Genomic DNA, 25272 nt, shown 5'->3' with positions numbered 1-25272 from the left:
CAGCCACCCTAGGAAACAAGCACAGCATCCTTCTGAATCCGAAGTAGAGAGAATGGGCCTGTGACTCTACATTTTACATCTTTCCAGTCATTCTGACGCCTCAGGGTTTGAGAATTTCTACTGGAGACCCATGCACCCAAACTGCACATCCTCCAGTTAGTTCTTGGCTGAGTCACGGGCGTTTGTGCATACTCACTTATGTCCAGATCTTTGCCATCCTGTAAACTGTAGCCCACCTGGCTCCTCTGTCCATGGAATTTTCCAGGCAAGAATACTGGAGTGGGTTGCCATTTCCTCCTCCAGGGGATCTTCCCAACCCAGAGATTGAACCTGAGTCTTCTCTGTCTCCTACATTGGCAGGCAGATTCTTTAGCACTGAGCCACTTGGGAAGCCCAAAAGAATCCCATCTAAAAATGTCCCCGAGAACAGAGGGAATGAAAAATGCCCAATGAACTGACACTGTATATTGAGACTGAAAAGTGAGGCAGGCAGGCAGCTCCTTAAAGCAGAATTATGAAGTTTTCTGTGGGTAACTTACGAATGACTTGGATCAGGCATATGGCAATCTGGAAGCATCCCCAGCTGCATTCCATACTTCTAAGGGACCATCGGGAGTTTTATAGTTAAGCTCACTTATGGAGGGAAGTGCTTGGAGACAGAAACTGCATTCCTAAGTCAAGACCCTATCTGATTCATTATGGGTGGGTGCCAAAAACATGTCAGCCAAGGTCTTTGTCCTTATTTGGAGACTAACAGAGCAGAGATTCTACTTGGACCTAATGATCATTGTGCTGTGTGCTAAATCGCTTCAGTCTTGTCCAACTCTGTTCAACTCTATGGACTGTAGGCTTCTCTGTCCCCGGGATTCTTCAGGCAAGAGTATTAGAGAGGCTTTCCATTTCTTCCTCCAGGGACTCTTCCCCACTCAGGGATTGAACCTGTGTCTCTTAGATCTTCCGCAAAGGCAGGTGGGTTCTTTACTGCTAGTGCCATCTGGGAAGCTAAATAATATCTATGATCATTAAACAATATCTATTCATTACAAAGGGGCTGCTCAAGTGGCGCAATGGTAAAGAATCTGCCTGCCAGTGCAGGAGATGAGGGTTCAGTCCCTGGGTAGGGAAGATGATCCCCTGGAGGAGGATATGGCAACCCACTCCAGTATTCTTGCCTGACAAATTATATGGACAGAGGAGCCTGCCGGGCTACAGTCCATGAAGTCACAAAGAGTGGAACACAAATGAGCATGCACACACACATTCTTTACAAATCCACTGACAATGGAGAAGAGATTTATTGCACAGCACAGTCCTAGGTAGGGTTAGTGGAAGGACAGGAGGAACTGAATGGGCCCAAGATGATGTCAGTGATGCATACACATGGCAGACCCTCCAGTCTTCTTCCTCCTTTGCCTTGAATCATTCATCTGCAACTTTGAGCCCTCATGTGTTGAAGGATGCTGCTAAAGATGCAAACACCCTGTGCAGCTACCTGCCTCTTGCATGGGCCAGGTGTGCTTCCTGAACCAGCAGAAGCTCTTGGGCAGAGCAAAGGTCCCCATGCGTCATGGGACTACTGTCCTAGACTTTAAGGGGGCATGTGCCGGGCATTCATTGCATCAGCTCCCATGGAAGATTCTCATTGGTCCTTTGAAAGATGCATCATAATCCTGGACTGGTACCTGGGGACACAGAAGTGGATGTAGCAGGACCCATGACCTCAGGATACTTGAAGCCTAAAGGGTACAGATTGGGACACAGACTTGCTTGGACCACTGTGCAAACGTGGAGGAGATGCCCTAGGTCTGACTTCTCTGGACCTCACTTTCTAAACAGAGAACAAAATTAAAATTAGCACTGCCTAATTTTCTGGAAACACAGTTATTAACGAATCTGGTCTCAGCTGGCAAAAGGCCACTGAGCGAGGTGAAGCATCTGGTTCCAGGGACGGGTCCAGGCTTCCAAGGACCCGGGCAGCTGAGCTTCCATTAGTTTGAGAAATGCACCATGGGGTTTGTCTTCCAATTTTAGCCAAAGATCAGAGCAGGGGTGATTTTTCCAAAAGGTCTTTTCAATAGCAGTTGACAAAGCTTTGCAGTATAAGAAGCCCCTGATGAGAAAGGAATTTTCTATCTGCTTCATCTTATAAAGAACTTAAACATTTAAAATCATACTAAAACTACCTTTGGAGCCCTTGAAAACATTACATTTTAGTAATCAAATACTGCACATGCTATATTTAGTAATACTATTAACAATGACTGTGTGTGATTTTATGGGTTTTAGATCATGTTTCCTTAATCCAGGGCTTCTCAACCTCAGCTCTGTTGACATTTGATGACTCTTGACATCAATTCTTTGATGCGGGGACAGTTCTATACATTGCAAGATGTTTAGCAGAATCTGTGACATTTTACTCATTAGATATCCATAGCACCTCCGTAGCTATGACACCAAAAATGGCCCCAAACTTTACCTGGGAGGCAAATCGCCCCCTCTTGAGAAACATTGCTCAGATCCTTACCCATCACATTTTCTAAGGTACTTCTCCTCCTCCTCCTCCTCCTTCTTCCTGAGCTCTTGCAGCTCTTAATTGTAACATGAAGGACCTGAAATCTAATCTTCCATCCACTGGATTCTGTGCTCATTCTGCTACATATGCTTTCATCCAGATGTCCAGCAGATGCTTATTCCACATCCCCATTGAGTGGGGTACCGGGGATAGAGTGGGCCAAAGTCCCTGTTCTGATGGGGCTCACTGCCTGGTAGAACAAGCTCTGTGAGATGAAGGAAGGGGTTACTTTCTGCAGTGGTGTCTTTGGGGTTCTTCTCTCCAGTGTGTCCTGTGGGGCCCTGACTTGCATGCAGGGAGCTGATGTTATTAGGCTTCATTTTTATAGGGCACTCGCTGTATGACATTTAGTCTGTACATCTATCCTGTGAGCCAGCTACTTTTATTCCCTCATTTTGCAGCTGGAGATGGGTCAGCATAAAGCAGGTGGAGGGCACATGGCCAAGAGATAGCAGGGAGGGAGGGGAGTATAAGAAAGCAGCCTAGCTCCAGAGCCCAAATTGTAATGAAAGTGTTATTCATTCAGTCGTGTCCAACTCTTTGTGACCCCATGGACTACCGCACGCCAGGCTTCCCTGTCTTTCACTATCCCCTGTACTTTGTTCAAACTCATGTCCTTTGAGTCAATGATGCTACCCAACTATCTCATCCTCTGTCTCCTCCTTCTCCTGCCTTCAATCTTTCCCAGATCAGAGTCTTTTCCAATGAGTCGACTCTTCACATCTTGTGGCCCAGATGATACAAATTAATGTGAATCATGGTGTATTCAAAGTTTGCTGGCTTCATCTGCCCATGTGGCCTCCTTGGAGTTTCCCAGCAGATAGACAGGGACCTTCCATTGTGGCCTGGAGCCACCGGGAACTGGTGGCAAGGAGGTATGAGGATAACTCATCTCAGGCTTGGGGATGGAGTGCACATTGCAGGTCCTGGCTCTGCTTCTCTCGGTGGCCAGCCTGGTGGGGTTCCAGCTCCTCTGAGCCTTGGGCTCCATAAATGTGTCAATAAAGGCTGGGCTGTGCATCAGTGACTCCATGACTTGAACAAGGTCTGTGTCACTCACAGGAAACCTTGACATCTTTCTCAGCTCTTCAACAACCCACAGGGAAGGAGGGACAGAGTTAGAGCCACTTTCCCCAGATACTTCTATAAAACGGGGAAAACCTTTCCTCGGGCACCTTCCTTCTGACTTCCATGCTAGGAAGAGGCCAACTCTGAGAATCCAGCTTCTGAAATCAAGGCCAGTGCACTGACATTCTCTCCAGTCTGAGATTCCGAATGTGGTGCAAACCTCGATTTTACAGGAGCAGGTGAAAGGGAACAGCAGCTGACAGTTGAGAGTACCTGCTGTGTGTTGAGCTCAGGGTGGGGACGGGGACCCTGCAGCCACTTTCTCACCCAGTTCTCCTCACAGGTCTATCTGTAGGTGTCTTTCTGCCTGTTTCACGGTCAGAGAAACTGATAAAAGCATAACTGCAGTGATGTGTCTGAGGGAGGGTGGAGAGAGGGGCCAGGCGACTGAGTTAGTGAAGGCTAGGCTTTCTGGGAACCCAGAAATGGGAAGCAAAGCGGCACCTTTCCAAAGGACAAGAAAATAGCCAGGGGAAATCAACTCCATGGCCTGAAACCGTGGGAGGAATTTCAGCCCCAGATGAAAGTGACTGGAAGGAAACTCTAGTTCCATGAAAACTCAAAATCAAGAAATCACACAGGAATCAGGGCCCTCTGTCCTTTTCGCTGGGGTCTCAGTCAAAGGAAATTGCAGCTGGGTTTAAAAGGGTAACTGATCCTGACATATCCATCTCAGCCACAGAAAATAAAACATGGCCAATTTTCCGTTGGCCAAAGGAGACACACTGCTGCTGCTGCTGCTGCTAAGTCGCTTCAGTCGTATCCAACTCTGTGTGACCCATAGACAGCAGCCCACCAGGCTCCTCCGTTCCAGGGATTCTCCAGGCAAGAATACTAGACTAGGTTGCCATTTCCTTCTCCAATGCATGCATGCATGCTAAGTCGCTTCAGCCATGTCCAACTCTGTGCAACCTCGTAGACGGCAGCCCACCAGGCTCCTCTGTCCACAGGATTCTCTAGGCAAGAATACTGGAGTGAGTTAAGGAGGCACACAGACCCTGACAATTGCCTCAACTGTATGCAACCCTGTATCCTGTTGCTCTAAAGCACATATGGTCATTGGTCTGCTCGGATTTAACTCATTTAAAGACCCATCTGTATTTTTCCTTCCATCAGATTTCTCTAGTCAAAAAGAGGTATGCTAATTTTTATATGAATATTTATAAGCCTTATTTAATCCTATGTGAAATAAGGCTATGTGTAAATTTGAAAGCTATAAATAGGATCCAGTGATCTGTTTTAGAGTAAATGTTGGTGGTGGTGGTGGTCTAGTTTTCTCCCTGTACATATGGAAATCTCATTGCTAGCCAGTTAAGTGAAATAGGTTATCATTTTTTAGAATATTGAAAGCCTGTTACATACCATGCACTGTGCTTGATGCTTTATACACATTTACATTTTATCTAAAATAAATCCTCACCACAACCTTGATTTGTAAGTATTGACATCTACAGAGGACTTCGTGGTGGCTCAATGGTAAAGAATCTGCCTATAATGCAGGAGACACATGAGGCGCAGGTTTGATCCCTGGGTCAACTTATCCTCTGGGGGAGGACATGGCAACCCACTCCAGTATTCTTGCCTAGAGAATCCCATGGACAGAAGAGCCCAGTGAGCTACACTTCATGGGGTCACAAAGAGTCAATCACAACTGAAATGACATAGCACACACACATGACATCTATAGAGAAGGAGTCATTTGCCAGACTTTATCTGGACGAGTGGTGTCGGTATTAAATGAGGAGGTGTTGAGTAAGAATGAACTCACTCAACAAATCTCAGTCCCTATCACTTAGAAACTTGAGGCTGCCATCCCTTCTATTTCCCCCAGAGCTCATCTGTTTGCAAAAGGGGAGAGACGATGCTTAGTAAGATAATCCCCTCCTTTCTGCTATATCACACCCAAGGTGCAGCTGACTCCATCCTCAGACTTCCTCAAATAGGTTTTGCTTCAGGCAATAGGAGATAAAATAGAATTTTAATGCTTCTGGCCAAAGGCTCTTATTGAATTTGCAAGACAAGTGTTGCATACAAGGCGATCTTCCCAATAAGTGATGAGGTTTGAAAGTAGAACAGCCAGTTACACTGAGCTTTTACTTAAGGAAGAGACATCTCATGGGGAACTAGAAATGATGTTGTATCAGTCAGAGTTACGAAGGAGACACTCTCCAAGGATAATTTATCTACAAAGGACCCTCTACAAAGGTGTGGCTATGAGGGCGTCATAGAGGCTTGTGCAGTAAGTAAATTGGGGCTTCGGAGAAGGCAAGGTATTCCCACCGGGAGGTTGAAGAGATGAGAGGGAGGCCATCCAGAAGGCTCCCTTGATTGGAGCAGTGACCTTTCAAGGTTCCCAGCAGCCCCAGGAGCCAGTACAAGAAGGGGGACTGGGGACTTAATGCCCTTCCTCCTTCTAATTTCTGCCAGGGCTCCCGAGGGGTCAAGCCCTGGAAGCCCAAAGAGCTTGGGAGCTTTTGATACAATTCCTACAAGTCAGACTCACAGGCTGGAGAGCAGGTGGAGAGTGGGGTGGGGTAAACCTGAGGGACAGTGGAAGGTCGTTAGTTTGGGGGCTCCTAAGAATTGAAGGTATATCCCTAGAGAGAGAAAAACTAGAATCATCTGAATAATTCCAGGAAGAGCTATCAGGCCACAGATTTCTCAGTTGCAATTCTATGCTAAGGAAAAGTTTCTAAGGATTTGAGCAGTTCCCAAGTGAAGTGGACTATCTGGGGAGGAGGGCAGTGGGGTTTGGGTTAAGACAGGCTGGCTCTGTGCAAGGGATGCTAGAGAAGGGATTATTGCAGTGTGCAAACAATTAGACCAGGCGACTGCTTGCGTCCCTTCAATATCCACCCTCTATCCCCAAACAGACAACTCTTCTTCACGTTGGTTCATGCCCTTCCAGAACTTTCCAGTAAGTTTGACTCTTTGGTTTTTATTAACCGTGGACAAGCAGTATACATAATAGCTAAGAGCACAGCCTCTGGAGTCAGACTGCTTGGTTTTAAATCCTGATCCATGTTTGCTTTGTGACCTCAGACCTCACACTAATGCCCCAGTTTCCTCATCTGTAAAGTGGTGAAAGTGAAAATTGCTCAGTTGTGTCCAACTTTTCGCAACCGCGTGACCTGTAGCCTGCCAGGCTCCTCTGTCTGTGGAATTCTCCAGGCCAGAATACTGGAGTGGGGGTAGCCGTTCCCTTCTCCAGGGGATCTTCCCAACCCAGGGATCAAACCTGGGTCTCCTACATTGCAGGCAGATTCTTTGGCATCTGAACCACCAGGGAAGGGGGTGTTAAAACCTACCCCATATGAAAGACTATTGTATGGACCAGTGAGAGAACAGACGCTAAGCACTTAACACCCTCCCTACATGATCAGTCAGCTCTGCCCAAATATTTGCTAGTAATATTTATTATACACAAAATTACCAGGCCAATATAGTACTGTATCAATTAAGTGCCATGTCAGACACCATTTTGCCTTAATTTTAAAACCAACACTTACATATACACGCAAAACAGCAACTTATCTCAACTCCCTTGGCCACAAGAGATAAAGCTCCAATTTGACTCATACAAACTGTCATCCACAAGGTCTGTGAGCTTGCCAGTTCTGCCAGTGGTCATGAATTCTTGTCCAGCGAGGATACCCTGTTACTCCATTCAGTTTAGACTGGCTTCCTTTCCCCCTCAGTGTGTTGAGACAGAGCCTGCCAAGTTGTGCAAACAGGCGGCTAATGAGCAGTAGAAACCTGACTGGGCATCTATTCCTGCATCCACCTGCCCAGCTTTCCAGCACACATTGTCTGTGCACCTGCCCCCGGCCAGCTGATGCAAGGTCACAGATGGCACACCGTGGCCCTTTCCCAAAGGAGGGGAGACCAGCAACCAGGCTGGAGACCCGGTTCCAGGCACCAGTTCCATGCCCAGGCTTTCCTGGTTTCCAGACCCCCCTGGATCCCGCTGCGACTTGTGCGGCTGGATTCCCCCACCTGAGCCTGTTGCCTGTCTCACCCGTTGCTGGGTCCTGACCTTCAGCCACTCTATGTCACCCCATTCCAGTACCCTGCACTTTTCTCTGTCTCCCTCCTTGATCCCCTAGAATGGAACCATCTGTGGGGGCCTCCTTGCTGGGAGGCATTCATTAGAACTACCACAGAAAATTAAACTTGACTTACTGATCCTCAGTTTCTCCATCTGTGAAATGGGAGTATCCCCACAGTGCAATCAATAGCAAAGAAAGGTGGCGTAGTGGTAAAGAATCTGCCTGCCAATGCAGGAGGCAAAAAAAAAAAAAAAGCAGATTCAATCCCCAGGTTGGGAAGATCCTTTGGAGGAGGAAATGGCAACCCACTTCAGTATTCTTGCCTGGAGAATTCCATGGACAGAAAAGCCTGGTGGGCTACAGTCCACGAGATTGCAAAGAATCAGACACAACTGAGTACGAACGCATCACACATCCGCACTGCAGTCATCATCATAAAAATCCCTGCCCTTTATAAAGTACCTGCTACAGGCAGGTAGATACTATGCATTTGTTCGCCTTCATTAAAGAGGTGATGTGACTGTGTCACAGGTGAGGAATGAGAGACTTCAGGAAGTTGGGTGAATTCCACCAGGTCCCTCAGCCACTCACAGCAAAGCTGGGATCCTGATTGAATTCTGTATGATTCCAAAGCCTGCCTTCTCCCACCATGCCACACGGCCACTCCAATATATCACACAGTTCTGGACACATATAACCAGGGAAGTGATATGAATAGGTGTGACAGTACTCGAAGTGTTTTCCTTTTTGAAGCACCCAGCACAAAGGAAAGGAAAGCTGGTCACTCTGAACCAGGAAGCCAGGCTGCACGTAGGATTTGAGGCTGTAGATCAATTTTGGTATTAATCTGACTGCATCCTCGGGGTGTGGAAGAGCTTGGTTTGAAATCAGTTTGATTGCTAACCATTTTCTTTTCGTCCTAGGTAGTGCTTTGCCTTTGAAAAATGCCTCCAGCCCATATTACGACGAATTTTAATGTGTCCTGTTCTCGTTAATTGAGGGTCTCCATCACAGAGCTCTTCCTTCTGACAATTAATGCTTGAGTTCGGGACGTTGAGAGCATTCACATCCATCACTCGGAATTCTGGTCACAAAACTGACAATTAATTTGATAAAGTTGGCTGAGAAAATTAAAAGTCCCTGCCATTGCAGTGATAACTAGCTAATTTGCATCAGTAGACTTGGGCTACATCTACTAAGATATGTAAAATCCTTTTTCATTTCCTTGTGAAGTATAGATAACTGGGCTCTGGGCTAGTCATGGAAGTGAGCTCTGGGGGCCAACCATATGGTTTCACATCATTGTCTTGGTTCCTGGGTTTCTATTTGAGCAAACTGAGCCTTTCTAATTTCTTCAGAGAGTGGCAAAATCATTCCACACTCTCTCCTCCCGGATCCGGATTGAAAGGCATGAGATTCAGTGGAAAGAGCAGGGGCCTTGGAGACAGACAGACCTGGGTTTGAATCCAGCCTCCCAAAGTCACGTGGCTAGTAAGTGGCAGACTCAGAGACAGAACGAGATAGCCTGGCTCTAAGCCCAGGCCCTGAATGCTGGGCCATACTGCCTCCTCTGACAGAGACTTCATCACAGTGAACGTTCACTGTTTGCTCTCTGCTGTGTTCCCACGCCTCAACTGTGAGCCTGGCACATAGAGCCTGGCACACTCATAGCTGGTGGAAAGAATGAGTGGAAGGATATGGAAGTAAATGGGTGGGTCAGATGGTTGATCAGATGAATGGAAATATGGGAGTATATGGATGAATGAATAGGCAGAAGGGTGGTGGATGGATAGATGGGTGGATGGATAGTAGATGAAAAGGTGATAGATGGGAAGTAGCTATGTGGGTGGATGGGTAAATAGGAAGTCTCTGGAGGGAATCAATGGATGGGGTGGATAGTGAATTGATGGACAGGTAAGTCAGTAGATGGATGGTGAGCAGATGGTTGGATGGAGGGATGTACTTGAATGAATGGATAATGATGAGATAGATTTCTCTATAGGAGGTGCATGGGTGGGTAGGTGAATAAGTGGATGGGGGGACACTTAGATGAGTAGGAGTGGACACGTAGGGGTGGGGTGGGACAGATAATTGAACATATGGATGGATGATGGATGGATGGAAGGGTGGAGTACAATAGATGCGTAGGTGAAGAGGAAGCGGATGGGTAGATGGATGGTGAATGGTTGGTAGGTGGGCAGGACTGTAGATGCAGAGAGAAGAAAGCAGGCTTTGGAGCCTCCAAAAACTAGATCAGAATCCAGTTCCGTAGGCCTGTAGGGGGATGGGTGGGTGTCTAGAGGGAGTCTTTCCTTTTTGGTTCTGTCTCCTCATCTCACACTGAGCCTGGTGGTAAGTTGCAAGCGGTGTGACTCACATCTCATTCCCTTACTGTTCGAAGCCCCCAGCACTCAGGTCATATCGTTCCACATACGACCCTCCATAGAAGAGCGAAGACTTGAAACAGCCAGTTCTCTTTAAAACAGCTCTGTCCAAGAGGCGGAGAAGGCAATGGCACCCCACTCCAGTACTCTTGCCTGGAAAATCCCGTGGATGGAGGAGCCTGGTAGGCTGCAGTCATGGGGTCACTAAGAGTCGGACATGACTGAGCAACTTCACTTTCACTTTCATGCATTGGAGAAGGAAATGGCAACCCACTCCAGTATTCTCGCCTGGAGAATCCCAGGGACGGGGGAGCCTGGTGGGCTGCCGTCTGTGGGGTCCACAGAGTTGGACACGACTGAAGCGACTTAGCAGCAGCAGCAGCAGTCCAAGAGGAGGAGCTGAAGTGGCTGAAATTACACAGCTCCAAAAAAGACTCTGATCCACCCTGGAATTTTTCTTTTTTTTTTTACTTTCTGTGCCTTACTGCACTGGTGTCCTTTCATTTCAAATTTCTTCCCTTCTTCCAGCTACCCACATTCCACACCAGTCCTTAAAGCCCAGCTCAAAAGCTGCCTCCTGCAGGAAGCCTTCCTTGATCTACACAAGACTTTAGACTCCATCTCTCCCTTACTGGGGCTTCCTCTTCCATATGCTCTACTCTTTATTATGCAGCTTTTGAAGCCTTATTTTGCATTATAACCAGAGAGTACAGAAGTCTAGAGATAGTAATAATATCTAGTATTATGATTATTTCCACCACAACACACACACACAGAACATCGCCACCACAACACACACACAGACACACAGATCATGCCCACCATACACACACAGAGCATCCCCACCACAACATACACAGAGCATCCCCACCATACACACACACACACACACAGAGAGCATCCCCTCCATACACACACACACACACACACACACACACACACACACACACACAGAGCAGCCCCACCACAACACACACACAGAGCATCCCCACCATACACACACACAGAGCATTCCCACCACACAAACACAGAGCAACCCCACCATCCACACACACACACACACACACACAGAGCATCCCCACCATACACACACACACAGAGCATCCCCACCACACACACACAGAGCAGCCCCACCATACAAACACACACACACACACACACACACACACACACACTGTGATCCATCTGAGACTGTGTGTATATTCATCTGAGGGTCACCCACAGTTCTCTGCACGTCACAAGCACACACAGAAGTTGTTGGGTGAAACAACTCTTTCATTTAAATCAAACAGTAGGCCTGCACTCTGTCTGACAGAACATACTAATGTAAAAGGTAGGTTCCGGCTGAAACCCGTGTCTTTCAGAACAAGGTAGAACTCTAGTAATATGATTATTTCCAGCTCTGTACTAGATATTTCATGCCCATCCTCTCTGATTCCCTTTAGCCTCCTGCCAAGTAAGTGATATAGTCCCCAGTGATAGATCAGGAAACTGAGGCTCAGAAGATAGACCGCTTGACCCCTTGACTCTAGTGGCTGGTGTTGAGATCCAGGGTTTGAGCTGAGTTCTTCCCTGGTCTCAGACTTCTCGTTGCCTCCCTAAAAGTCTCAGCTTCATGTTTTGGCCTGACACACCGTGACAGCTGTGGTTTAGGGCATGATCCTGAACTTGATGAGATCAGAAAGGGAAGGAGGTTGACCTCCACAATCATGTGGAAGGCAGCCAGGAGGCCAGCTGTTAGGATATGCAGTGTTCACATCCCTGCTCCCTCCCTCAAGGTAAATTGGTGCAGCCACTATTTTTAAGGAGGAGCCTTAAAAACTAAAAATCGAGTTGCCATATGAGCTAGCAATCCCACTCCTGGGTATATATCCAGAGAAAACCCGGTACCCCAGTATTGATAGCAGCACTATTTACAATAGCCAAGACACAAAAGCAGCCTAAATGTCTATCAACAGATGAATGGATAAAGAAGAAGTAGCATATATATATATGCAATGGAATATTGCTCAACCATAGAAAAGGAATGACAATGCCATTTCCAGCAGTATGGATGGACCTAGAGACTGTCATGCTAAGTGAAGTAAGTTAAACAGAGAAAGACAAATGTCATATGATATCACCTATATGCGAAATCTAAAATATGATACAAATGAACTTATTTCCAAAACAGAAACAGACTCACAGACATAGAAAATAAACTTATGGTTACCAAAGGCTGAAGGAAGGGAGGAGGGATAAATTAGGAGTCTGGGATTAGCAGATGTAAACTAGCATGCATAAAATAAATAAATGACAAAGGCAGCTGTATCCAGTATCCTGTGATAAGCCACAGTGGAAGAGAATATGGAAAAAAACATGTAAATAGACAAGCAGAGATATAGAACTGAGTCACTTCACTGTACACCAGAAACTAACACAACACCAATCAATTATACTTCAAGAAAAAAAATTTTTTAAAGAATTAAACTCCCTCAACACTGTTTGTCGTGGAGTATTTTATAAGTCTGGGTGCTCATCTGTTCAGGTATTTCTTTGTGAGATCAGTTCAGTTCAATTGCTCAGTCCTGTCTGACTCTTTGAGACCCCATGGACTGTAGCACACAGGGCTTCCCTGTCCATCACCAACTCCCAGAGCTTGCTCAAACTCATGTCCATCAAATCGGTGTTGCCCTCCAACCATCTCATCCTCTGTCGTCCCCTTGTCCTCCCGCCTTCAATCTTTCCCAACATCAGGGTCTTTTCTAGTGAGTCAGTTCTTCCAATCAGGTGACAAAGTATTGGAGTTTCAGCTTCAGCATCAGTCCTTTCAATGAATATTCAGGGCTCATTTCCTTTACAATTGACTGGTTGGATCTCCTTGCAGTCCAAGAGACTCTCAAGAGCTCTCCAACACCACAGTTCAAAAGCATCAATTCTTTGGTGCTCAGCTTTCTTTATAGTCCAACTCTCACATCCATACATGACTACTGGAAAAACAAAGCTTTGACTAGACAGATCTTTGTTGGCAAAGTAATGTCTCTGTTCTTTAATATGCTGTCTAGGTTGGTCATAACTTTTCTTCCAAGGAGTAAGCGTCTTTTAATTTCATGGCTGCAGTCACCATCTGCAGTGATTTTGGAGACTTCCAAAATCAAAGCCTCTCCCTGTTTCCATGTTTCCCCATCTATTTCCCATGAAGTGATGGGGCCGGAGTCATAATCTTCATTTTCTGAATGTTGACCTATAAGCCAACTTTTTCACTCTCCTCTTTCACTTTCGTCAAGAGGCTCTTTACTTCTTCACTTTCTGCCATAAGGGTGGTGTTATCTGCATATCCAAGGTTATTGATATTTTTCCTGGCAATCTTGATTCCAGCTTGTGCTTCAACCAGCCCAGCGTTTCTCATGATGTACTCTGTTAAATAAGTTAAATAAGCAGGGTGACAATATACAGCCTTGACGTACTCCTTTTCCTATTTGGAACCAGTCTGTTGTTCCATGTCCAGTTCTAACTGTTGCTTCTTGACCTGCATACAGATTTCCCAGGAGGCAGGTAAGGTGGTCTGGTATTCCCATCTCCTTTAAGAATTTTCCACAGTTTGTAGTGATCCACACAGTCAAAGGCTTTGGTGTAGTCAATAAAGCAGAAGTCTATGTTTTTCTGGAACTCTCTTACTCTTTCTGTGATCCAACGGATGTTAGCAATTTGATCTCCAGTTCCTCTGCCTTTTCTAAATCCAACTTGAACATTCTTAAGTTCACAGTTCACGTACTGTTGAAGCCTGGCTTGAAGAATTTTGAACTTTGCTAGCGTGTGAGATGAGTGCAATCATGCGGTAGTTTGAATAATCTTTGGCATTGTCTTTCTTTGGGATTGGAATGAAAACTGATCTTTTCCAGTCCTGTGGTCACTGCTGAGTTTTCCAAATTTGCTGGCATACTGAGTGCAGCACTTTCACAGCATCATCTTTCAGGATTTGAAATAGCTGAACTGAAATTCCATCACCTCCACTAGCTTTGTTCATAGTGATGTTTCCTAAGGCCCACTTGACTTCACATTCCAGGATGTCTGGCTCTAGGTGAGTGATCACACCATCGTGATTATCTGGGTCATGAAGATCTTTTTTGTACAGTTCTTCTGTGTATTCTTAATATTGTCTTTTATTGTTAGGTCCCTACCATTTCTGTCCTTTATTAAGCCCATCTTTCCATGAAATATTCCCTTGGTATCTCTAATTTTCTTGAAGAGATCTCTAGTCTTTCCCATTCTATTGTTTTCCTCTATTTCTTTGCATTGATCACAGAGGAAGGCTTTCTTATCTCTCCTTGCTGTTCTTTGGAACTCTGCATTCAAATGGGTATATCTTTCCTTTACTCCTTTGCCTTTAGCTTCTCTTCTTTTCTCAGCCATTAGTAAGGCCTCTTCAGACAACCATTTTGCCTTTTTCCATTTCTTTTTCTTGGAGATGGTCTTGATCACTGCCTCCTGTACAGTGTCATGAACCTCTGTCCATAGTCCTTCAGCCACTCTATCAGATCTAATCTCTTGAATCTGTTTGTCACTTCCACTGTATAATCGTAAAGGATTTGATTTAGGTCATACCTGAATGGTCTGGCGGTTTTCCCTACTTTCTTCAATTTAAGTCTGAATTTGGCAATAGGGAGTTCATGATCCAAGCCATAGTCAACTCCTGGTCTTGTTTTTGGTGACTGTATAGAACTTCTCCATCTTTGGCTGCAAAGAATATAATCAATCTGATTTCGGTGTTGACCATCTGGTGATGTCCATGTGTAGAGTCTTCTCTTGTGTTGTTGGAAGAGGGTGTTTGCTATGACCAGTGCATTCTCTTGGCAAAACTCTGTTAGCCTTTGCCCTGCTTCGTTTTTGTACTCCAAGGCCAAATTTGCCCCTTACTCCAGGTATCTCTTAACTTCCTACTTTTGCATTCCATTCCCCTATAATTACCTTTGTGAGATCATTTGATATATATCCATCTTCCCCATCGGGTGGTAAACTTGATGAGGATGGACACTCTGACTGTTTTGCTGGCCAGGGCTTCCTCTGCTCCTAGACATGACAGCTGGTCCACCAGTGGGCATTCACTACTTATATATGCGTGAATGATGTGTGGGGCTCACCCTCTACCTACTGTGTGAACTTGGAAATTATATACGTGATCTCCTGTGGATTTCACAAGGAGCCGTGAGGTAGGAATTATTATCTCCATTTTACAGATAAAGAGACCGAGACTTTGGGGGTTGAGTAACTCATCAGAGCCAGCTGAGCTGGGTGTGGACCCAGCCTGCGGGCTCCCAGACACAGCATTCTGCTCCTGCAAGTCTCCTTGGTCTCTCTGGTTCCCCTCTGTGCCTGGACATCCCCCGCTCCACATCGCTAACTGGGTCTCTACTGTGCTTGTTTGCAGGCTGAGGAAGCAGCAGGGGCAGGGTGGCCAGCTCTTGGACATGGAAGGCCGAGCCGGGAGCCAGGCCCAGGGCAAGCTCCAGGACGGGTGTAACAACAACATTCTGGCCCACGCCTGTTCTCGTGGCTGCAGCAGCTAAGCCACCACCTGCGGCTTCCAGCAGGACTGCACACACCTCTGCCCTGCCCACCGAAAGCCCCTCTCTGCCGCGATGGTCCCCATCTCACCCCAAATAATATCAGATGCAGAGAAAGGCCTGGGCTCAGAGCTTGGGAGCCTGGGTTCTGGTCCCAGCTGCCCAGCTAATTCCCTGCACATCTGTGGACAAGCCTTGCCCTTTCTGTGCCTCAGTTTTCCACATCTGTCAAAGGACTTACACAGCTCTATGCCCCACCTCTGATTACAAAGTTATTGGAAGAATCCAATTGGGTAGTGGACATCCAAAACCTTTGACATTTATGACATTATTTATACAGGCGAAATAGAACCTTACTATTTGGAGTGCACTCCCATCCCCTAAAGCAACTAGACCATCACAACTTTGCAATTCAGTCTACCTGGTCTTCAGAGCATACTTTTGAAAATGCAGCCCTTAATAGTCTGATGCATTTGCCCTGCCTATAGAAACATGATCCCCCAATCCTGGAGCAAAACCAGAAGTGTCCTCTTTTGCCTCCTCTGCCAGGCCAGTCTTTCTGACATTCTAAGTTGGCGTGCTACTGTCCCCATCATTAATTTCAGCAGGTCTCCACTCCCACCCTACCCCTGGTGCTGGGATGGCAAGATGATGCCCATTCAAAAGATCAAGTCACTGACCGTCGGTCACCCCTAAAGAGTGTCAGCAGAGTTCCTCCCAAAACCCAGTCCCATGGCAGAACTCTGAGTCTCTGTCTCCATCCAATTTTCCTTTCCTGGAAGGGGGTGACATCATCTCATCAGCACCATCTTAAAGAGGGTCTCCAATTCCCATCGAGAATGCTGCTCCACACTGATAAACTAGGAAGCCCAGTTGGTTAGAAAGTTTACTCTAGGAGGATGATGGACTCCTGCTAAGAGCAAACTACTTGATGATTTGTTCAGGGAGCACTTTGCTTTTGAGTTGGGAGATGCTTTTAGCAACCGGAATAAAGCTTAGACTTGGAATCAGGACTGTGATCGGAATCCAGCCCTGCTGTTTACTAAACCGGAAGACCTCAGGCAATCACATAATCACTTCAGTGTCCAGTTTTCTTATTTTAAAATAGGGATTAAAAAAACTAACCCCTGGGGTTGTTAAAAGGTTAATTAAGATCCTGTGTGCGACATACCCAAACTACTTTGTAGCAGTTTTTGTCCAACATCATAATCAACATAATTTCAAGAAACTTTCTTGTTTCACTCATTGGGCAGGTCAGTTTTCTGTAGAAGCAAGCCTGCTGTTTTAGATTCTTTGAACTCATCTCTCTCGAGTCTCTGATATCTGTACAGTCCTGTGAAAAGTTCAGTTGTGTTTTTATTTTTATCCGTCGTTCGCTATTTACATCATAAACCTCTTAGATTTCTTAAGAGACATTTTCATATATCATGTGGTTTGTTTTTATTTGAAAAAAGGAAAGAAATGATCCTTGTTTTCCTCCTTCGAACCCAGGCTGTTTCTAGATGGTATTGTCCACGTGTCCACTGTTTTGTACACTTTTCCTTCTTTGCTCCCTGTGGGCACCATCCTGTCCCCTGCAGGAAATAATGGGGCTGCTTCTCTCTTCACTGTGACCGTGGCCACACTGAGGGTATCTCACTGGACTGAGTTCATGAATTAGGGGCAGGAGCTGGAAGTAGCCCGAGACACTGGATTTCCTGGCTCTGTTCAAGTCAGCTTTGTTCCTTGTTCAGAATAAACTATTTCTTGGAGATTCCTTCTTACAACTTTGTTCTTATTCATGGTTGGGTGAGATGGGCAATGTCCCCTTAGAGTCAAATTTAGCAAGAAACAAAAGAGACTGGGGGCAGGGAGGTAGGGAGTATATCAAGTCAGTGATATGTTTCCTTTGCCCACAGAATAAAACCAAGCTTGGCAATTTAAGGCTCAGTCCAACTTGATCACAATTCATTTTGTCATCATCCCCACCATCATCACCATCATCACCATCATCACCATCATCATTATCATCACCATCATCACCACCACACTACCATCCTCACCACCGCTGTCATCATCCCCATTGCCATCGTCATCATCATCAGAAACAGCAGCAGCGTTACCATCATCGTTATGATCACTGTCATCATTATCATTACCATCACCATCCTCATCATTATCATCACCATCATCACCACCACACCACCAGCATCACCATCCTCACCACCGCTGTCATCATCCCCGTTGCCATCGTCATTATCCTCAGAAGCAGCAGCGTTACCATCATCGTTATCATCACCGTCATCACTATCATTACCATCACCATCATCACCACCACTATCAGCACCACCATCTCCATCATCATCTCTGTGATCATCTCATCGTTATTTCACACATGCAAAGATGCAATCTATTTGATGGAGGAAAATACAGAAAATTCTCCACCTAAAGGAAAACACTCTTAAAATTTCCTCAAATTACCACTCAAACCTCACAGCACACATTGGTGCAAATGAACAGTATTTGCTCTACTGTACGGATTCCTTAACTTGCCGCCTCCCTACTTTTGCCAACCGGCCTCTGCTACCTGGGACCCCTTTCAACCCCCATCTCAACATCAGCATCTCAAAATACGTGATTCATGGGCCAATTCCACCCCCTCCATGATGCCTTCTGGGTCTGATGGCAACCCTAACCCAAGACAGATATAATCTTCCCCACATACCCTCTCACACATTTTCTGTGACTTTCTTACAGCTCTGATTTCTGCCAACTGCATGACAGGGTTACTTTCAACCATGACTCATCCTCTTTTTCCCCAAACTCCTAAGAGAGGTCAGGTCCTCATGTCTACCTCCTCACACTTCCCCTATGCAGTCCTGAAAGCACCTGTTTCACAGGAGGTAATCGTTTATTCGGGCCCCCCAGGTGGCTCAGTGGTAAAGAATCCACCTGCAAATGTAGGTAGAGCTGGGTTTCATCCCTGAGTCAGGAAGATCCCCTGGGGAAGAAAATGGCAACCCACTCCAGTATTCTTGCCTGGAGAATCCTCATGGACAGAGGAGCCTGGTGGGCTACAGTCCACGGGGTCGCAAAAGAGGAGGACACAAGATAGTGACTAACCAACAACTAATAATTTGGGGGTGAATGAGATAAAAGCAAGTCCAACACAAACTCTCCAAGTGGGTGAAGCTTGCTTTTGGCAGCCACCTATCTGGCCCCACTGCCATCTCTCAGGCCTTTTTTTTTTTCTCTTCCTTTCCCAGTGGTTTCCCAGAGGCTGTCTCTTCCTGACCCACCAATGAAGTACCCAGTCCCCCTCCCATCCCCTTTAGAGACATATCACCTGAGTCTCGAGTTCCAGATGAATTTTCCCTCCTCCCTCATCCAAACCCCCATTCCCAGAGTACAGAGCCCCAGGCCAGTTGTCAGGAAAGCAATCCAGTAAAAGAAATATGTGCCCAAGGAGGAACTTGCATGAGGAGTCACCTTATGATTTGAGATTTAGGCACAGAGGGACAAGCTGTAAACTGGTAACATTGACAGGGCTTTCCTATTTCCACTGAAATATATTTCAGTCTTCTCATGCCAATAAGTAAAAATTACTCACATTTATAATAGTAATGGGCTTCCCTCATAGCTTAGTTGGTAAAGAATCTGCCTGCAATGCAGGAGACCCCAGTTCCATTCCTGGATCGGGAAGATCTGCTGGAGCAGGGTTAGGCTACCCACTCCAGTATTCTTGGGCTTCCCTTGTGGCTCATCTGGTAAAGAATCTGCCTGCGATTCGATCCCTGGATTGGGAAGATCCCCTAGAGAAGGGAAAGGCTACCCACTCCAGTATTCTGGCCTGGAAAATTCCATGGACTGTATATAGTCCATGGGGTCACAAAGAGTCGGACATGACTGAGCAACTTTCACTTTCATAGAAATAGTAAACTCCAAGACACATGCTTGAAGTCCCTTCCCACTTACTGACAGAATTACAGTCATTATATTGTCCAGAATTGTCTCCAGATTTGCTTGAGTGACCACAAAGTACTTTCACGTTAACCAGAAGGGGCCCTCCCCACTGGTGGGGAAAAGGGGAGTCCCTGTGAAGCCTCAGTGCCCACAGCTGTTGCCACTTCTCTGCTGTGTTGACCACCATGGTTCCTGGCCACCATGAGCTATGACCTCCAGGCTTCTGCCAGAAAATTGACGTCCACCCCTTTCTCTCTTTCCAGCCTGTAGAGACACAGTTTGGACTTGTTAAAATCAGCTCTTTTAATGGTGGTTCCAATGCAGAGCTCTTGAGCTGCAGGCAACTCAGTTCTTGCCCTTCTGCCTCCTCCCTCACCTTCTGAAAGTACAAGATGTGACTGGTCCTGGGAAGGCCCCATGCAGTGACACACTGTCCCTGGGTCCTCTCCTCCTGATGCCCCCTGCCCCCTTGCCAGGTCTGATCTTTCAGCTTCCTTTACGGACCCCCATCCATCAGACTCACCTCAATTCCCATCATAGATTGGTCCACTTCCCTTTCCAGGGTCCTCAGCCTGCAAAGATATCAGACAATGGTTTCCACATCTCCACGTCTCCAGTGATGGCTGGGAGGCTGCTCCCCACTGGACACACTGGTCCTCTCTGGAGTGGGCACAAGCCCACCCAATCTGATACTGGCCCAGCAAAAGATGCTTTGGAGTGGGAGACTTGGCTTCAAATTGCAGCCCCACCATTCACTGTGTGGAACCACTGGCAGGCTCTCCACAAGTCCTTACATTTCTGAATGTCAGTTTCTGTACCCATGAGCAGGGCCTGGTAATTCCTGCGCTGCCTTTCTCAAGTAGCAGTTGTGAAGGTCAACTCTGGGGCTCTGGTTGAAGGTGTGCACATGGTAACTCATGAAGTGCCATGCAAAGCCATAGTTCTCACCAAGCAAGGCATCTCTTCTCACCTCATGAAGTTCTTCCCACAAATTTCCAAGCTGAGCTCTGCAGACAAGTCTCCATCACCTACCCTCTTTGTAAGCCCTCCACCTCTCTGCCTTCTCACTCAGTCTATTGCAGGCTTTGGGTCAGATAGCTAGCAGTGACCTTCCCAGAAGCTGCAACAAAGATCAGGCATGCAGGGAACCCAGCGGGCAGTGCTCCAGCCTGCCTGTCCCCCAGGAGTCCCAAGAGAGGCCAGAGCTTATTCCAGGCCCATTTTCTGCCAGGAACTTGACATGACTGTAATTCTATGCAGTATGTGCATTTTAGAGATGAGCAAAACAAACTCTTTGGAGGACCTATAATTTGCCTGAGGCCACTTACCTAGCTGGTGGTAGAGTCAAGATTTGAACTGTCTGCTGAAGTTCAAACTTAATGAACTTTCTATTACAGGGTGGTGCCCCCACAGGGTGGGCTTGGGGGTCCTTCCCATTCTCTCTTAGAATCACAAAATCATCCCATAAAAGTGCTCTTTAGCTAAACAGAAGGTACTTGCTAAACAAACAGTTTTAAGGCAAATCTCCCATCCCTCCAGACTGGCATCCTGAGTCCCTGCTCTGTAGAGATTCTGGAGTCACCCTACCACTTGTTACTACAAGGATATTCTGTCCTCTACTGGGAAAAACACCTGGAAGAGAATCTTCTTGGGGACACAGCAGCCAGCTTCCAGCTCTGATGTGAGGTTCCATACCATTTCTATGCTACTGTGACCCAGGTTTAAAACATTTTCTAGTACATTGGTGGTTTGTGGCCACTCACTCTAGAAGGGAGAAAGAAGGTGGCCAGGGGATGGAATCTCTGAATCAGGGCACAACCCTAGCACTGCTGACCTTAAACATCCTACAGGAGATTCCCAGGAACCAGCCAAGGACAGAGGTCAAGGAAAGGTAAATTCTACCCATCCTTCCTTTCTTGTGGAATTGAAAGCAAAAGGAGTTGCAGGGAGAAGTTGCCAAGAACACTTGATGGGTTCCTTGACCTTGATCCATCCAGGAAACTTCCTTTCCTCAAGGAAAGGGAGGTGTGTCAAGAGACTCCTGAGGCATCAGAGGACTTTATTACTGTTATTAACAACCACAGTAGTATCTGAGCATCAGCAAGTCCTTTGGGGTCCCATTGCCCTCAAGATGCTCTGAAGAAGGCCAGCACACCCACACATGCCATGGAGTACATTACACAAGAGGTGCCCTAAGCTCAGGGAACCCGGATGTTTTATACCAGGCACTGAGCACTTCAGCCCTTTGCCCTGAGGGAGACACAGTCTCCATCAGTCAAGTTTGCTGCACAAACATCCTTGAGAAGATCTTCTAGAACAAAAGGGCCATGCTTCTCACTTAGAAGACATGCACTGACAGAAAAGACCCGTGGAGAGTGGTCTCTTAGCATTGTCAACCTGTGAACACTTAGAATTCTCACCCACCCAATGTGCCGGGTATATGAGTTATCTCTCCATTTTACAGGTGGCAAAACTGTGATCACTCTATATGGTAGTGATATATGTGGAAGTCTCAGGAACAATCTTGGTGAGCAGCAGATCCTAGTTCAGGTGGCCCCCAGTGGGGCCTGAGATTCTGCATTTCTAACAAGCTTCTAGGGCATGCAGACATTACTGGACCAGGGACCATGCTTGGGGTAACAAGGATTTAGACCCTTCTGTTCTCAGGCCAACTTGGCCCCACCCATTTGCTTCTGTGTGTCTACAGCTGCATTCAAACCACAAACTGTAGAACTGAGTATTTGCCGCGTGAATTACGTGGCTTGCAAGGCTGAAAATATTTGCCATCTGGCCCTTTTGGGGAAAAGGTTTGCTGACCTCTGATCCAGGAAACACACCTCGGACATTAGGTGGGCAAACTGAGAGTGAACTCTTGTCTTGCTCACAGGCAATTCAGCCCCATGAACTCCTCCATGGAGGAGAAGAATTTGCAAAGAAATCTGTGGTCCATTTTGTTCTCATGAGTTGACTATTGGGCTTTTTCTCAACTGTTGACCCCTGTCAGTGACCCCTTCCTTCCCAGTTGAGTATTCTTGAAAGTCACTCTATTTCCTTTTTTTTTCCTCTCTGTGCAGCAAGTGCTCCCAGCAGCCCTTTGCGTATAGTGTCTGGTTTATGCAGTTTAACTCTGGCAGCATTTACCACACTAGACAAATTGAAAGTAGCTCTTTTGCCCCTTTCTCGTTTACTCATTTCTGTCTTCTCTAACCTGAAAAACCTAAGTAAAGGAATGTGATCACTAAGCAATCGAAGCTAACTCCCCAAGTTACTCTTTCCCGAATACACAACATGCCTTGTCTAGCCTGTTGCTTCTTTCCTTAGATTAAAAAGAATAATGAAGAATCCAGGAAAGAAGGATTAGCTCTTTAACCCGCAACAGCCCCTTAAGGAATCCTGAAAGTAGATCACATGGGCAAGATAACATCTTAAAGAGAGAGTCTACCAGTCTGCATGCAGTGGAGAAGGATGCAGAACTCAACCTCCTGCCTTGATGATTCAGATTCTTGCCCCCATTTTTCCCTTTAAAAACTGCCATGGCTGAGCAGAATGTTCAGAGCTGTCCTCTGGACCTGAGTTCACCTTCTCCCCAGATTGCCACCTTTTCTGATTTAAGCACCTTTCCTTTCTACTGACACTTGCCTCTAGCGTTATTAGCTTTTGAGCAGCGAGCAGCCAAACCTGAGCTCAGTAGCACAGCTATGGTTACGTGTCCCACCCACCCTAATCCAGACTGTGAACTCCATTGTGGTGGGCTGTGTCTAGTTGGCCCCCCAGCAGAGAGCTCCCTTAAGTGGACATGTAAGGAGTGCAGACACACTCACCATGGTGCCCAGCCTGGCCACACTTACCAATTAGCTGCCACTTTGATGAGTCAGCCCATGCACTGCGCCTGTCACCATTTGCTGTCTGTCCCATTTCATCTTCTGACCTCAAACATGAGATCATGGCGGGGCCTCTCTCATGTTTAATTACTAACTGTCACAAATAACAAGCAGCTGCTTCTTCCTGGGTAATCACAGACAAACATGATTAATGGATTTCCCTCTCAGCCTCTCTGCACTTCATGTTTATTCTCCATCCCCCAATACCCACACCTGCTAAGTCTTTCCTCCCTGCAGGGAGAGTGGTGAGTAACACGCAGACCTTTCCAGGCATAGAGACTGCATCCTGGCACTGTCCTCATGCTAAGAATCTATTTGTATAACCACCTACTATGTTCAATTCAAGGGAATTTTCTAAACAGGAATTCACTTCATGTGCCATGTGTAGTCAACTTAACCATTAAGGCTGAGAAAGAAGGGGTTCTGGATGGTGTTCTGGGCAGGATGAGAAAAACTTGAATCCCGTTTTGTTGATCAGCCCTTCCCCATCTCCCCAGCTCACAAGTTCTCAAGGGAGCTCAGGATATAAGAACATAACAGAAATCAGTAAACAACTGACTATCAATGTTGAAATCTCAATGCAGAGCCCCGTGGGAAGTTCAAAACTGAAGCAAGAAGTCCAAGATCTAAGGTTAGTAATCCTAGAGATGGAGAAAAGTGAATGGATTTGGGACATATCTGAAGACTTGCCAAAGAATTGGATTGGGGTGGTAAAGGGCCAGGACTCGTGTTATGTTTTAAGCCACTTGAACTCTCTCAGCCCTATACTGGGAATTCAATAAAGCTATGTGTTTAGAAATCCTACTGCCTGGCATGCAATACACACTTAATGAAAACTGTCCTCTCCTCTCCTTCATCCTTCTTATGGGAAGAGTATGCACTCTGGATGCCTTGGGTTGAGCCTTCTCTCCCTTCTGCTTCTGTTAGTCAGCTGGTTTCCCCCTCTGCCCAACATTCCTGCTCCCTTCATACACACACACACACACACACACACACACACACACACACACACACACACACACGTTTTCTCTCAGATAAAAACATCAGCTATTTAAAGCACATCACTGTAAGAGTCTCTGGAGAGGTGCTTTGAAAAGGTTGCTTGTTTGCAGGAGGATTTTTCCCAAAATGTAATACATCAGTTTGCTCTCTGCTCTAGGTAAGAAGAAATTCAACTCTAACCACCTTACTCAAGAAAATGTATTGTCCCACTTAACAAGGAGACCAGGGCAGGGCAAATCCTTGGCACAGAATGGCCCACAGATCGAGAACATCACCAGGGCCCAGGTTCTGTGCATCTTTCCACCCTGACATCCTGATGTGTTAGCACTGTCTTCAGGATGTTGATCCTCTTGGTCATTAGATGGTGGCCACAGCTGTGCACATCCTATCCAGATATAGGCCCATCCAGGGCAAGGAGAAGGAATACAACCTTCCTGTGGCTCTCTCTCACAGAGGAGACTTTCCCAGAATCCTCTGGACTTGCCCCCACATCTCATCAATCAAGATAGGCGCACAGGCCCATCCTAAATCAATCACCAACATGCAGGATGAAGCACTCTGATTGGTTTAGACCAATAGCAGTCTACCCTCTTATGCTTCAGATGAGGTCATCTTCCTCTGTGTGATATGGGAATGGTACACAGGCATGACCAAGGTTGAAGTTCTATTAGAAAAGATGAACGGGAAACAGGCTTTGGCAAAGCCCATAGCTCTTAACAAAAGAAAGCCCAGATTTCATTGAGTTGCAAGAAATATTGCAGTTTTATTAGC

The 25272-nt window shown here is 46.3% G+C and overlaps 1 protein-coding gene across 2 annotated transcripts in view; it reads left to right on the top strand.

Annotated features, from left to right (window-relative positions):
- STK32B (serine/threonine kinase 32B) overlaps nucleotides 1-17442 on the top strand; it is a 383574-nt gene extending 366132 nt beyond the window's left edge. For both annotated transcript variants that reach the window (XM_042251641.2, XM_004009989.6), the window contains one exon: nucleotides 15541-17442. In XM_042251641.2, coding sequence (XP_042107575.1) covers nucleotides 15541-15679 — 139 coding nt within the window. In that variant the 3' untranslated portion in view covers nucleotides 15680-17442. The remainder of the gene's footprint in view (nucleotides 1-15540) is intronic.
- The last annotated feature ends 7830 nt before the right edge of the window (nucleotides 17443-25272 follow it).

Source organism: Ovis aries, chromosome 6, assembly GCF_016772045.2.
Source record: "Ovis aries strain OAR_USU_Benz2616 breed Rambouillet chromosome 6, ARS-UI_Ramb_v3.0, whole genome shotgun sequence".
Lineage (NCBI taxonomy): Eukaryota > Metazoa > Chordata > Mammalia > Artiodactyla > Bovidae > Ovis > Ovis aries.
This window is presented reverse-complemented; position numbering and strand designations above follow the sequence as displayed.